We start from the raw sequence: 15,676 nt of genomic DNA, 5'->3' as shown, positions 1-15,676 counted from the left end.
AACACAAGGCTGTGATTTCTATGGACAAAGAGCACCAGTATGTGACAAGACTGCAGAGGCTACTGCTCAGTAAACTATCTGCTTTCTGCTTTCAGAGTCATTCACCAACAACTTGCCACAGACACTCAAGAGATATAAATACAGATAATTTGCATTATCCTCTTCAGGTCCCGGGGCAACGGAGGAGTAACACCCCCAGCTCATGACATACCAAGTCATTCTCATCCCTTATTAGATCACATTTACTGCAGGACAAGTGTTAAAATGAATCAGCTGGGTATATAAAGTGTGCGAAAGCTGCATTACAGATGCCAAAGCAGCCTTTTCCTCTGAACTCCTGCGCACTTAATGATTGCATTTGAGAAGTATTGAGTAAAAATACAGCTAGCCTGTTGTTTGTAACCTGGTCATCAATCTAGACTGGTTTGTTAGGGCGGAGCTTCAGGCTTTGCAGCTTCAACATCCCATTCCTTCATTCTGAGCTTATTTCTTAGGCTATGGGTGATCAAAATAAAGAATTATCCCGTCCCATTTTCCGCCGAGATGTGAGCTGGGATCCTTTCCCAAACTGGACACAGCCTAGTCGCATCTTTGCGCAGGATTTTGGCCTCCCTCCTTTCCTGGAGCCTAGTGATCTGGACTGGATAGACTGGGCGAAGAGGAGGCTGGCATCTTTCTCCTGGCCAGGGTACACACAGACCCCTCTTCTGCCACCACTCAGGGGTCAGCACCCTGCAGCGTTAAACCAAAAGGGTCTGAGACAGCTGACCAGTGGGGTGTCAGAGATCAGAACAGGTCAGGACAGCTGGAAGATTAACTTGGACGTCAATCACTTTTCACCTGAGGAGATTGCAATCACAACCAAGGAGGGTTATTTGCAAATATCAGGTATGCTGCGCGTGCTTCTGCAATTGGCCAAATATACCTACAAGTAAGATATGAGGAAAAATGTATAGCCAAACATAAGTGAAAATATTATTATGTGTTGTAAATGTACTGAGTTAAACATTTTATGCCATATGATTAATTTTGTAATAATTTCTGTTTTTCATTCCAAGGAAATCATGAAGAAAGGCAGGATGAGCATGGATTGGTTTCAAGATGCTTCACCCGTAAATACAAGTAGGTTGTCACTGAGAATATGAGGAATTTTAAAAAACTGAAATCTGAAATGTTTTATGTGTGATTTAGCATCAATTTTATGCACGTCTATGTGTGACCTGTCCAACTAATGCTAACATTGAAGGGTAGAGATCAACATGAACACAGATGATACGGTGTCCTGCAGCAAGAATAGATTATTTAAGTCTGTATAAAATGATCAATGAAATCGGTCTGCTCTGCTAAAATGACAGGTATTTGCTTGTGTTAGTTGTTGATACACTTTCTCTTCACTTCTTTAAGGCTACCACAGGGGGTGGACTTACGTCACATCAGCTCCTCGCTGTCTGCTGATGGAGTCCTGTCTGTAGAGGCCCCCGTCCCTGGGACACCCATCAGCGACGCAGCCAATGAGATGGTCATACCTGTTCAGATGAAACAGAAGCAGGATGATGAAAAGTGAAATAAAAGAGCAAAGCTTGATATTACAATCAGATGTAGCCCAGGTTGTGTAGAGCAAACCTTTGTGGCAGTGGCATAAAAAAGAAAAACTAGTTTGGTATAAATGACTAAATGTGATTCACTGTAATAACAGGCCTGTTTTTCTGCTATGAGACAACATCTAACACTGTAGTGTATCACCACCATGTCACAATTACATTACAACTCAGTCATGAAATACAGGACTGACTTAGCAAATAAGGAATTATTATAGCTTGTCAGCATTTGTTATTATTATTTCATATGTCATGGGTTTTAATGTCTTCATTATATATAAAAAATACATGTCAGAAGTTGTTGTTCATACTATATTCTAAGATGTGCTCTGAAGATGAATTTCACAGTTACCCGGTTTAGCTCTACGACTGACTTTTTATCATAGAGAGCTACACAATGAAAAATCAGCTAGACATCTAAATAAGACCTGATTAGCTCAGTTTCAGTTTTTCACGTGGGCATACTGTACCCATGTGACTTTGGAAGATGAGGCTTTGGAGATTATGGCTGAACATAAAAGCCTGAAATGGACAATGATAACACTTTTTATTGTCCTGGATAGTTATTGACCATTTACATTTAAACAGATTATTTTAATGTATGACCTGAAATGTATCAGACTTCTGTATAACAAGGCAGAAAGCTAGAAAAATCGATCGGGTTGAATTTAGTCGAAGACAGCAAATTTGTGGATGAATTGTTTTTTTGTTTGTAGTGAAAATTGTACATTGATGTCTTGAATAACATGAAGCTGTTCATGATATTGTATAATCAAATGTGTTTAACAGTTCTTGTCATATAAAAACATTAATATTATTTTCTTATTTAGTGTTTTTTATTGACACCTTTTTGCAGGGCAGATTATAAAATCATCTACTTCTCTACTTTTGAATGCAAACATTTATCAATATTTTACACAAACAAGAGCTTTCTTATAAGGTGTTGGAGGTTTCCCCACACCAAATCATATAAGATCCTAAAAGATTTGCAAATTTACATTTACTTTTGAACATTATATATTGCTCCAAAAAATGTGTTTTAAACTCGCTTTACATGTAGTACAGTTTCTAAATGTGGTCTTCCACATGACTTCAATCAATCAATCAATCAATCTTTATTTGTATAGCGCCAAATCACAACAAAGTTATCTCAAGGCACTTTACACATAGAGCAGGTTCTAAACCAAACTCTTCAGGTTTTAATTTTAAAGAGACCCAACATTCCCACATGAGCAGCACTTAGCAACAATGGCAAGAAAAAACTCATTTTTAACAGGAAGAAACCTCAGAACCAGAACCAGGCTCAAAGTGGGCGGCCATCTGCCTCGACCGGTTGGGGTAGGGGGGAGAGAGAGCAAGAATATGAGAGAGAGAGAAGCACATAGAAAATAAACATTGAAGCTAGAAGGTCCGGGACTGGAATCTGTCGTCCGGACGTCTACAGGCCCAGATTACCTGTGAGACGAGAAAGCACAGACAACTCCGGGGAAGAAGTTTAGGTTATTGATGCATTAATAGTACATGAATGTTAATGGATATAGATGGATGGATAGAGAGAGAGGAGCTCAGTGCATCATGGGAGTGATGTAAAGTTTCAAAGCAAATTCACAGCAGTAGCAGCATTAGCAGAAAGCTGGGTGTAAAAAATGATATTTAGTAAGTTGGAAATAACACTGTTGTTGTTGTTGTTGTTGATGTTGGTAAATGAAAGAGTATGGGCTAGACCTGCTCAATGTGAAAAGTGGTTGGAGATAACTTTTGTTGTGATTTGGAAATAATAATTTAAAAAAAGGAACTATACTGAACTGATTTACAGTAAGATCTTAAGCTCTGGAAATGCAATGGAAGTTGAAAGGTGCACAAATAAAAACCATGTGCTGAGTTGATCTTATCAAGGCCATGATACTTAAAGGTAAACAGTGACATCTAGTGTTTGAACTGGGTAAAAAAAATAGTAATGCAACTAAGTTACTGTATCTACTGTATGTCACGATTTGAAGTAAAGCAACAATTGAAATAACTGTTGACAACACAGCAAAAAACTCAGATGATTGAAATACAATCATGCTAATGGTTACCTTCCTGGCATGATTTGTTGATTATGCAACTAATCGTTGGCTTTAATATGCAAATACTGAAGAGCAGTTTGATGAAGTAACTAATGATTGATTGAATTGTACTGTCTAGCATAGCAAAGTAGGTGGTAGTAAATAGAAGTTGCTCCTTTAATGGATTTAAAGAGATAATCTATCCATGTAACACTGGATAAATATCTTTTCAAACTGACATAGAAGAAAGATGAACAGATACTTTAAGGAAGGCTCCTCACGGTAATCTTTTGAGGTTTATTGGATTTTTATTATAACACACTGAATCTGTCCGTTTTAGGAATTCGGGCCTTAAGTGTGGAAATGTTCCTGTTCTTGCTTTTGTCAATAAACATTAAAGCCAGTTCGGTGGAAATGTAATAATAGATTTATATGGGATGATATTTTTTCATTTTTTCCTTCATTCATTTCGTTTTCCCTTTTTCCTTCCTGATCTACAATGTGCTCTTAACCTTAACTAATCATGAGTTAGTATGGATAATAAAGAATTTTGAAAGAGTTTAAAATCACCCCATTACTTTCAAGCCTTCAAAACAACACCTACAGTGTATTCCTTATGACTGAAATTCACAGTATTACAGTCCAAGTCTTCAAGATGTACAGGCTAAATTGAGATGTATGCTAATGTTAAATTACAGATTTGAGTGACTCAAAAAATACATTTAAATGCTTAAATATAATACAGCAAAGCAAGATGAAGATATCGGCCTTCAGCTTAGGCAAAATTAAGATTTAATTACGGTGTTACTCTAGGTGGTTTGTAGGGGACTGCTAGGTGGTTGTTACATGGCTCCTAGTATGTTTCAAGAGTTGCTCTAAAAATTTGAGCAAGTTGCTATGGTATCATTAGACTGTTGCTAGGAGGTTGCTATGATACTTTTAATGTACTTTCTAGGAGGGTTGTCAGGGCATTTCCAGGTTGCTACTAGGTGGTTGCTAGTCTGATCTGCAGTGTTGTTGTTGGGCTTGGACTAAGTTGTTCCTAAGTGGTTGCTAGGGTGTACCAGGTGATTTCAAGTAAACTGGTATGCAGGATCAGGTGGTTGTCATGGTGAAGTACTACATGGTTGCTAAGGTGTATTTTGTGTTCGCAGGTGTCAGTATTAATAATGCTAGTGGTAGTGTAGGTAGTTGTAGCAGTGATGACAATACATTGGATTTATTGATACATTAGCACCATGGAGAGAGGCACAGAGAAGCAGAATTTTAATGTTTCGGCACCTTGGACAGAGACACTAGGCTGCATTTAAATTATTTTTTCTAATGCCATCTAGCGGTCACACGAAGTAACGACGGGATAATAACATTAAGCAGTTCATCTTCAAGTCTACCTATGTCATCATTATCGATAAAGACAGGCAATGTTCCCAGTCCACACAGGAAAAAAAACATTTATACGTATTATGTTGAGTCTTTTGGTCATTTCTCCATCATTGAAAATAAGAGGAAAACCAAAAGAAGAATTTGTCTTAGAAAGTAGCCTATAGCACGTATAATAGTTTATATTTAAGTATAATGACCTATTTGGATTTTAAAAAACAACATTTAAACGCAAGTGGCAGTAAAATTGGTCACGGGGCCTAATAATGATTATGCAAATATTATTTAAAAAATGAAATGAGATAACCGTACTATTAATCCATACTACTACTGTACCTATTACCACAACTACTGATGATGTCATTTTGACACATTTTTATGAATACTGATTTCTATGTATGGTATTTAAAAACATTCTAACACAAAGTGAAGGTCGTTCTTATCATAATTTCATTATCAATATTTACTATTTCTAAAAATCTGATGATGCTTAATAACTTTAGGCTTGTTCAGATGTGCCTGTAGTATTGCGGTGTCTCTTTAAAGGAAGGGGGAGTGTAGAAGAGGACAGAGAAAAGAGATGAATAGAAGGCACCAGAACCACCTACCATGACCAAGTGCGCTGTAAATGTAGGACAGAAATTCGAGTGGAATACAAACGGATCATCAAGCGACATATTCGAGGGAAAACCATGTTTGGATGTGCCTTATCTGATTCTATTATTTTTAAATATGGTACCACATGCGATCATGGGAACACAGGAAAAGTATTTTTCCTCCCAAACATTTCTTGCATTTTGAAACGGAAAAGAAGAGTGGCAGTAAAATACATCCCTGTGCTATCTTTCTCCGATTATCAATGGTAGGCATTGCATAATTCACCCTTATCCACCGGAGCCATTTGTTTCCTCCTCTTTGGGAAGAGGGGGACGCCAGAAAAAAAAAACCCGACTACATTCAGTAGCTGCCTTTTTGGTGGTGCCTGCAATTGTTTGGCAATGCCCTTTTCTCTCTTAGGAAGGACTTGCAGACAGTAGCGGGGGAACAAGCAGAGGAAGGATGCATTTAACGCTGGATGTGTGCTGCATTCAGGGAGATTCGGCAGTAATAGCAGCTATAGCAGAAACAGCGAGTGCGGAGGGCCTGGGTAGCACCCAGCCCCACTATCTCCTCCTTTTCCTCCCCCCTGCAGGACCATGCTTGCGTGAGGGATGAGGCTGTGCACAGGGACACCAGGCCAGAGCTGCGGCCTACTTCTCACAAGAGCCGGTCTCTCGACTGCAAGATCAGTGAACACATTGCCACCATCAAATCAGCATCTTTGGTACGCAGCTCCCTCTCTCCACCATTTGCATAAAAATACGTATGTGTATGCGCACGCGTGTGTGTGTGTGTGTCTGTGTGACAGCGTGTACGTGCGTGTGTGTGCGCGTGTGTGTCTGTGTGTGCGTGCGTGCGTGCGTGTGTGCTGGTGGCAGGGGGGTGAGGAGCAGAGGGAAGGGGTGTCTGTGTTCTCAGCTGTACATCTGTAGTCATGGCAACCAGATCCTGTTAATGGATGTCATTTTTTTCCCATCCTCAGCTTCCCTCTCTGCCTGCTTTTATGTGTGTGTGCATTGCATTTATATGTACTCCATGTAAATCTCTGCCTGTTATTTCATCAGTGAGATTTTGTGTTTGTCATAGATTATTAAAGGTGCATTTCCACAAATGTTCTCAATAGGCACCTTAAAATGTTATTGCAGAGATTGGTCTTAAACCTAAAATTGACATTATATAGATGATACATGCCTGTTAGAGATGGCACTGAGGTAATTGATTGATTAATTCATGTTGCTTGGCATTGTAAGTTATTCTAATTAAGGATATAAATGGAACTGAGCAGCAGAGCCTCTATGTTGATGAAATTCACCTCTATTGTGTGACAGTGTTGCTGAAAAAGCACTGATAGTGTCATCCTTAACCCTTGTTAAGTTCTTGGAATATACAAAGGGTGCTAGTTTTCTTTTGTTTCCCACTGTTCTGAATGTGGTCTCTTTTTACACAAGGCCATGGCCCTTGACTTTTCCAGTTTTTTATGCGTGTGTGTGTGTGTGTATCAGTCCTGGCAGTTTTTTTCTTTCTGCTTGCTCTGTTTCTTTTACTTCCTTCTTCCTGATTTCTTCTGTCTAGGTCATCAGGTAGATCCAGGAGCATGAGCAGGACTTTGAGCTGCGGGAGCAGATGTCTGGGTATAAGCGCATGCGGCGGCAGCACCAGAAGCAGCTGATCGCCCTGGAGAACAGGCTAAAGGCCGAGATGGATGAGCATAGGCTCCGGCTGCAGAAGGAATTAGAGACACATGCGAACAACACTTACATTGAGCTGGAAAGACTGGCAAAACGCCACGTTGCTCAAACAGACAAAGAGGTAGCGCCTCAACAGCAGGTGTTATTTATGAATGAAGTTGAAACTAAGAAGTGATGTCATTCACTTCAAGCCAGACAGTGTCTGTATAGGCATTTCTGTCAGCAGATAGATGAACAAAGGGTGATTTTTTTTCACGTCTCTTCACAGATGAAGTCAGTTGCAGCTGAAGAGAGGAGGATCCAGCAACAGATTGTTGCCCAGCAAAAGAAAGAGCTGACTACTTTCTTAGAGAACCAGAAGAAGGAGTACAGGCTTTGCAAAGACAAGATCAAAGAAGTAAATGTGAAGCACAATTACTATGCTATGTACAATTACTACAGTTTATTATCTTTTACATTATATGTATTCAGTATGAAAATACAGACTTCATCCACCTTGTTTGTTTATATCACTTTTTTGTTTTTCATTTGTTGATTGTTTTAGGAAATGAATGAAGACCTTTGTACACCCAAGGAGGAGAAGCAGGAGCGTCTGTCCAGGCACAAAGAAACAATGCAGCGCTCTCAGGCTGAGGAGGAAGCTCATTTGCTGGCCCAGCAGAGGCTGGTCTATGACCGGAGCTGCAGGGCCCTCAAACACCGGAGTCTAGTCAGGAGGCATGAGTTTGAACAGGAGCAACTCAGAGAGGTAATGGGATTTCCTGACATTACATAACATACGGTACTGAGTAACCAAGATTATGAAGAAGCCACACAATCAGCAGATTTTTGAATACTGTATTCAGAAGATTTTGTGACATCAGAACATTTTGGCAAATTATCATTGTCAGTGAGGATACGAAGACCTTATTAATCAGAAAACTTCCCTCATTTTGATGAATCTGATTGATTAAAATATCAGGGACAAGTCTGCAACTAACAAATATTTTCATTATAACATAGTAAAAACAGCAAAACTTCACATTGGGAACCTGAACAAGGCAATAACATGGTGGCCTTCAGCCAGAAAGACAGTAGCCTACATGTATGGAATATATTACATAAAAAGCTTCTGAAGTTAAAAAGAAGATAACCTAACACTAGTATTGAGGGACATTTGTACTAGTAGGAGTTTTCACAGACTCCCCCTCCCCCTACCAAATTAATCTTTCCTCCCTGAGATACACGAATCCTCACCTCACTCTGCTCCATGTCAATCAACATTGTCATTGTTGGTGATATAAATATACATATTGAGTGTTTTGGTCTGAAACAGCATGTTGATGTCCTAACTCACACCAGGAGGTACACACTTGATCTGGTCATCAATAACCTACAGGTCTATAATCTGAGTGTGTTTAACAACAAGGTGGTATCAGTGGATTTGACATTCCTGTCGACCCCCACTAAACCGAATCATCAAATGCTTTTCTAGAACTGGGAAAGCACTGACCCAGCCATCATGACTATAGACCTCCAGCACATCACCTGCCCAGCTCCTGCACCAGTGGATGAACTAGTGGTACTCTGCAATCCATCTCTGAGCGGTGTCTTTGATCTTTATACCTCTGTCAATAAGCATGAGGACAACTTTTCAAGCTCTGCTCCCTGGTTCACTCCTGACCTGCAGAAAATAACAACAGCTGGACATGTCCTGACAATTTAGACACTCTTGGCTCGCTGACCATAGACTGGCCTTACGTGACCATCAAAGGACCTACTCAAAGTCCCTTAAAGATGCTTGGTCACAGTTCTAGTCCAATCTAATTAATAACAATCCTGCCAACCCTAAGCATCGTTCACCCCCCATAAACCATCTCCTGAAATCGCAATCATCTTCCACAACTGAGGCTGCAGGAGACCAATGTGATAACTTCATATGCTTTTTCAGAGCCAAGGTCATCAGCATCTGAGCTCTGATATGTCCAGCTCTTCATCGACCCTCTGTCTGGGAGCTATCTGTCCCTCTCCATTTTACTGGCATCAGGCAGAGCCATATTGAGAAGATCCTCAAGAAGACGAAATCCTGCACCCCATCCTCACAGCTCTGCTCAAATGATACATCCCCATTCTCAGCCCCCTGAGTCATCCAGCCCTTCCTCAAAAGGCCCACCCTGTTTCCTGTCCAAGGTGATGGAGAAGGTGGTTGCTTCAGAGATTCAAGACTACCTTAACCACAACAACCTATCTGAAAAATTTCAGTCAGGCTTTCATTCAGCACACAGCACTGAATCAGCTCTGCTGTGTTGTGAATGACCTGCTGATGGCAGCTGATGCAGGGTCCTCTTTTCTCTTGATTCTCTTTAAACTGAGCGCTGCATCTGATACTTTTGATCACACTATCCTCTTAGAGCACATCCACCCCACCAGTGGCTGTCAGACTCTGCACTTAAGTGGTTTCAGTCCTTTCTGGTATGACTGAGTATGTCTCTTTAGGAAGATGCAGGTCTAGATCACTCCCTGTCGTCTGTGGTGTTCCTTAAAGATTGGTTCTCCCCTTGGATGTGTCATCAGCAGACTTGGGATGTCTTTTCATCGCTATGCTGATGATACCCAACTGTTTATCAAAACTGCCCCAAGCCTTTCTGCAGCCATGTCACACCTCAACACCTATTTTAAGGAGATAAAGGCCTGTAGGAGAACACATTTCCACCAAATTTCCACCAGCAAAACTGAAGCTCTCCTTCCTCTCTTTTGAGAGGCACTAATGTGGGTGTTAGGTTCAACCCTCTGCTGACTTTTGATGACATCTATGCAAAACCTCTTCCTACCACCTCAAAAACACCTCTAAACTCTGTCCTTTCTAAGTTTGTCAGATGCAAATAAACTTGTCCATGCCTTTATTTCCTCAAGACTGGACTACTGCAATGCACTCTTCAAAGAGATCCCTGGCATGAGCATCCAGAAGCTCCAGTCCATTGAGAACAGTGCTGCCAGGATCCCGATGAGAGTGCAAAAACAAAAACATGTACAATAACACCAATTCTATTTTAATTGAACTGGCTCCATGTCTCCTTCAGGGTTGCCTACAAACTCCTGGTACTCACAATTCCATCAACAGACATGCATTCCCATACCTACATGAACTGATCATACTACAAACCTCAATCTGCACCTTCAGATGTGCCATCAGCTTGCTCCTCCATGCAGGTGTAACAGCCTTCCTAACCATATGAGGGCAGCACAGACCCTAGATACTTTAGAAAAGGCCTCCAACTTTTATATTCAGCAATCTTAACTCTAATTACCATTTTCTTTATGTTATATGTTCTATGATGATGATGCTGGTACTATTTTAGTCTCCACAAAGGAAATCAACCAACTTTGCAAAATGCTATAAATCAGTCTGTGATGTTTTGGACTATAAAAATGACTTTACATCAAACTTCTTTTCCCAGGAGTTGAACAAGAAAAGGACCCAGAAGGAGATGGAACATGCCCTGATGATCCGGCAGGATGAGTCCACCCAGGACCTGGAGCGCAGGCAGCTGCAGATGCTGCAGAAGCTGCGTATTGAACTCATGCGGCTGCAGCATCAAACTGAGCTTGAAAACCAGGAGGAGTACAATGGCCGGCGGCAGAGAGAACTACACAGGAAACACACTCTGGAGCAGCGGCAGCAGCCCAGAAACCTCAAGGTGCCTGGAAATTTTCACTTTGACTTGTCATTCATCTGCTGAATGTTATTTTGTGAGTAGATATCTAATAAACTTATTTTTAAGAGGTTTTAAAATGTTGTTTATAAGAGTAATGTGACATATTTGAGAGGATTGCATAATAGAGATGAAAGATTGAAATGTTCTTTGTAGTATTATTTTAAATTGCCCAATAGAGAACTAGAAAAATAACTTATTATAAGAACTGCTTCTTCCAAAGCATAACTGTGATATCCATTTAGTCTCATATTTAAATATTGTCCCTTCCTGTTATTTATTAATTCACAGTACTTTTTTAGTTTAAGCTACAGTGGAAATAAGTGAAAGCTCAATTATGCAAACCGAACAGTTAAAGGCTTAATGAGCAAATTCTTTATATCACTTCACCCCTTTTTAAAATGATTTTCTCTACACTGAGAGGGTAGCTTGAGAACATGTGTGAACATGTGTGCAGGTCTCATGTACAGAGCACACAGGCAAAATTAAACAGTCAAATTAAGAGATATGTTGAAAAAGTCATATAACTAACTTTGTATTACTTTTTAATTGCTTTACTATTGATGATAATTATTTTTCAACCATGTTTAAGTCAAATGAATCAGCACCAAATCTGGTTAATACCATATTTGGTTGACTTTAGATTTGTGACATGAAAGAACAGGGAATTAGTAGCAATGATTTTTTTTAACCCTCTGTAGGCTCTGGAGATGCAGATCAAGAAACAATTCCAGGATACCTGTAAGGTGCAGAACAAGCAGTATAAAGCTCTTAGAAACCATCAGCTGGAGGTCTCCCCCAAAGGCGACCATAAGACCATTTTGAAGAGCCTGAAAGAGGAGCAGACACGCAAGTTGGCCATACTGGCCGAGCAGTACGAGCAGAGCATCAACGAGATGATGGCATCACAAGCGGTATGAGCATCCTGAACCATCTTGTCCTGAATAGCACAAATGGGCCTCATTTATCATTTGTATGTTGTGTGTTTACTTGTGCAACACATTTGCTCTTCACATCAGCCGACAACAGAGACAATACGTGTGACTGCGCTTGTCTCAACTCAAAACTTGTAGTTTTTAGTTTGACACTAAAAGGCTGTTTTCACATTTGTCTTCTGAAGGGAGAAAATTATATCAATACAAGTTGTTATATTTATTAATTTGACACTCCATGATCTTTTCTCCAGTGCCTGCCTGAGGCCAAAATGTGAACTTCACATACAAGATAACATAATTAAAGGGCTACACCCCTTTCTCACAAAACCAAAAGTCTAGAGTATATCGAGACTCTATTAAGACTTTATCAACATGAAGTCACCTCAATAGATTTGGTCCGATCTGCTACTCATTACACTTCCCTTCATAGCTCCAACTAATATAAGTGCTGATTGTTGCATGAGTATAATGGTAGGTTTATTCTCCCATCTATAGAAGACTTATCTACAAATTCTAAAACATTTAGATTGAAAGATTTACACATTTAAATCTCTTTAATACCACAGTGTTTCCCAACCGTGGCTTGATGTCAATGTGTTTGTAACTGCCTCTGTCTTGCCTGGTCTCTAGATGCGATTAGATGCAGAACAGGAAACAGAGTGCCAAGCTCTGAAGCAGCAGCTGAAGCAGGAGATGGAGCTCCTGGATGCCTACCAGAGAAAAACCAAGTCACAGATGGAGGCCCAACATGAGCGAGAGCTGCAGAAACTTGAGCAGAAGGTCTCCATACGCAGAGCCCACCTTGAACAGAAGGTAGGCTTGAGTTTGAAGCCATACTCATTTGTTTTAATGTATGCGCCATAATACCATACTGTATAAAAATGACCTAAAGACCTGACGATAGACAAGTAGATAGATACATGGCCAGAAAGAGAGCTTATTATTACAGTAGCAGTTTTGTCTGGAGATTTTACAATTCAGTGTCATGTTAGTGACACCTAGAGGCTGAAAAGCTCATTACAACCATAAATACAAAAGTGTTGCAAAGAACAACAAACTCACAATTTTCCTATTCTTTGACTTTACCTTTAGTATGGCTCACAGTGTAAATTTGACCGTATACGTATATATATATATATGTGTGTGTGTGTGTGTGTGTGTGTGTGTGTGTGTGTGTGTGTGTGTGTGTGTGTGTGTGTGTGTGTGTTAAAAAGAAGTCCCAAATTAAAAGTTAAAATTCATCCAATGGGATGAGAATAGGAATGGGAAGGCAGTACTGATAAGTTCAATGTTAACTCATGGAGCAGTAACCCTTTCTTCTGCCACAAACTGAGCCTGCACATTTGATGAAGGTGACAAAATGAACATAAAGCATTGTTAATACACACATGTCATACTACATATGAGATACAATATGCATGAATGAAAATATATTCCTTTTGTGTGACAACCACTAGGGAGCATGGGAAAGCTTTATTTTTGGGGTAATTTATGGTTTATTATTCTATTAGTGAGTTGTCAATAGAGGCAGGAAATGAGGAGAGAGTTATTGGGAACAACATGTAACAAAGGTATTCAGCTTAAATTGAACCAGGGACATTTCATTGTGGTCTGTGCCATTAAGCTGAGCTTTTCTGGAATAATATACCACTGCACATTCAGGAGGCAAGCTCTGTGATACTTTCAAATCCAGACTGTAAACACGTATTTTTTTATGTTTATTTTGACCTAATTTCCTAATTTCACTGGCTGTGTATTGGGTGCTTTTTTCCTGTCTTGAAGTTGAATTTGAACACACACAATCTACTACTTGGAATTATTTCAGTTTTCTTTTGGAGAAAAAGGGTCAGTGCAGCCACTGGCAGTCTGATCCATCCTTTGGGAACCTTGAATACTAAATGCATGAACACTACATTTTATTGGAATCTAGAGAATAGATTTTGCGTCATCTGTGAACCAAAGTGTTACTGACCAATAATCTTCTGTTGCAAGTAGGGCAAAACACAAACAAAAATGTTGTGACCATATGAAGAAATACGTTTTTTCCATTACAGATTGAAGAGGAACTGGCAGCACTTCAGAAGGAACGTACTGAAAGGGTCAAGCACTTGTTGGAACGTCAGGACAGAGAAATTAATGCTTTTGACACAGAAAGTAGAAGCCTCGGCTTTGGAAGCCTGGGATCTCTGGACTTCCCCAAAGAAGACAACAGATGAAAGTGGATTTATCTTTAGAGGACAACATATCCGTGCCCTTTTCATGTCCAATTGGCCGTTTGTCACATCCACGGTGACGAAGCTGGATAACTTTCTCTATTGCTTTCTTCTCTCTTAGATATTGCATCTTTGAATCGAGGTGTTACGTGCAATGAGAACTTCTTTTGTGAAACTTGAAGGGTTGGGGGAGGGGGGGGGGGCGTGGGGGAAGCAAAACAAAAGAATCTACAACAACATGTCAGTAAAAATTCAAACCTAGTCAGTGTAACTCAAAATTTATGTGTTTAAAAATAACAGACTCTTTCCTCCATGCCATTTTCTCCTTTTGGTATGAATTGAATAAATCAGGAAATTTTAGTAAAATGGGCACTTTGATATGTTTAAGTAGAAACCCATCATGTTCATACGATGCTTAATGTGTGTGTTACATGGAGGGACATTGTGGAATGTGAGCTGCGGACTCCCCCGTGGTGTTAAGCTGCTTTGTCTTTTTTTTAATTTATTTATTTTTTATCTCATTTTGTTTTATTTATTTTTACTTACTCAGAATGTGAATATTACTGTATGGGGTCACTGGATAAAGTCAGAGTTTATTCATTTTTTAAAAAATGTTTTGGTCATACTTCCATATTGTGCTTATGCATACAGTATACTGTGGTCCCTCACTTTTCTAAGGCAACAGTTCTCAACTTTACTTCATTTGATATGTAGGATCAATTGGCATTAGCTTGATCAACCCAGTTTATCTTATCACAATTCAAGATCCCACTTGGTAAAACTGCTTATTATTGCATGCACTTTAAGGACAAATTCAGGTTGTGAAGTGAAGCATGAATCTGTCAGAGATTTTAGCTGTTTGTAAATAAAAGTGGTCATAGCATTTTTTGTTTTAAGCCTATGGATACTGGACATAAGCGCCATATTTGATATGATAATTTCACAAATGCCTTTATTTAAGTTGTGCCTGAAGCAGATTTTAGTTACGTGTTTGTTATATCTATATTTTATTTACTGAGGCCGGCACCATTTTTTTTCTCCTTTGGTTTCATCTAAACTTGTGAATCATTTAATGTTCACTAATCAAAGTTCTTGTAAAGGAAAATGGTGAGAATTGTGCTGTATAACTTTTGATATGAATATTTGTACTTGAGAATATAGCTAGAGCATACAGAGACACTGGTCTATTACTGATAACAGAGCTTAAGATAAAGATTTTGCTTCACTTTTGTTTTATATTATATAGAGATATGGTCATACAATAGCTCAATATATTGCTAAGTGAAATCACTAGACTCTCAGATTGTATAAATGCTGGCAAATGGAACCACAGACTTCCTGCAGTATCAGTATGATGATCTTTTCTGGATCAGTGGCTCTACTAAAAGCAAACACAACAACACGTGGGTGCGGATTGCATTTGAGTAATTAGTGTCTAATGATCAGATTTACACATTTTTTGCCATGTTCATAATGGTCATTGAACAGGTTGCACAATGTTTCCATTTATACTGAAATGGAA

At 39.5% G+C, this 15,676-nt stretch overlaps 2 protein-coding genes across 2 annotated transcripts; both read left to right on the top strand.

Moving 5' to 3' along the window:
- Positions 1-497: 497 nt before the first annotated feature.
- LOC133995449 (heat shock protein beta-1-like) lies at positions 498-1,564 on the top strand. Its single transcript, XM_062434843.1, has 3 exons — positions 498-888; positions 1,059-1,122; positions 1,405-1,564. The coding sequence occupies exons 1-3, from the start codon at positions 498-500 to the stop codon at positions 1,562-1,564; spliced, it is 615 nt and encodes a 204-aa protein (XP_062290827.1).
- A 5,645-nt stretch (positions 1,565-7,209) lies between these two features.
- On the top strand, positions 7,210-14,157 carry taok3b (TAO kinase 3b). The gene is made up of 7 exons (XM_062434669.1): positions 7,210-7,435; positions 7,583-7,711; positions 7,859-8,062; positions 10,752-10,991; positions 11,708-11,920; positions 12,572-12,754; positions 13,996-14,157. Exons 1-7 carry the CDS (start codon positions 7,250-7,252, stop codon positions 14,155-14,157), a joined length of 1,317 nt encoding a protein of 438 aa, XP_062290653.1. The 5' UTR covers positions 7,210-7,249.
- The last annotated feature ends 1,519 nt before the right edge of the window (positions 14,158-15,676 follow it).

The sequence above is a fragment of the Scomber scombrus genome, chromosome 15 (genome assembly GCF_963691925.1).
Source record: "Scomber scombrus chromosome 15, fScoSco1.1, whole genome shotgun sequence".
NCBI lineage: Eukaryota > Metazoa > Chordata > Actinopteri > Scombriformes > Scombridae > Scomber > Scomber scombrus.
Note: the sequence above shows the minus strand (reverse complement) of the source record. Positions and strands in the feature narration are given on the sequence as shown.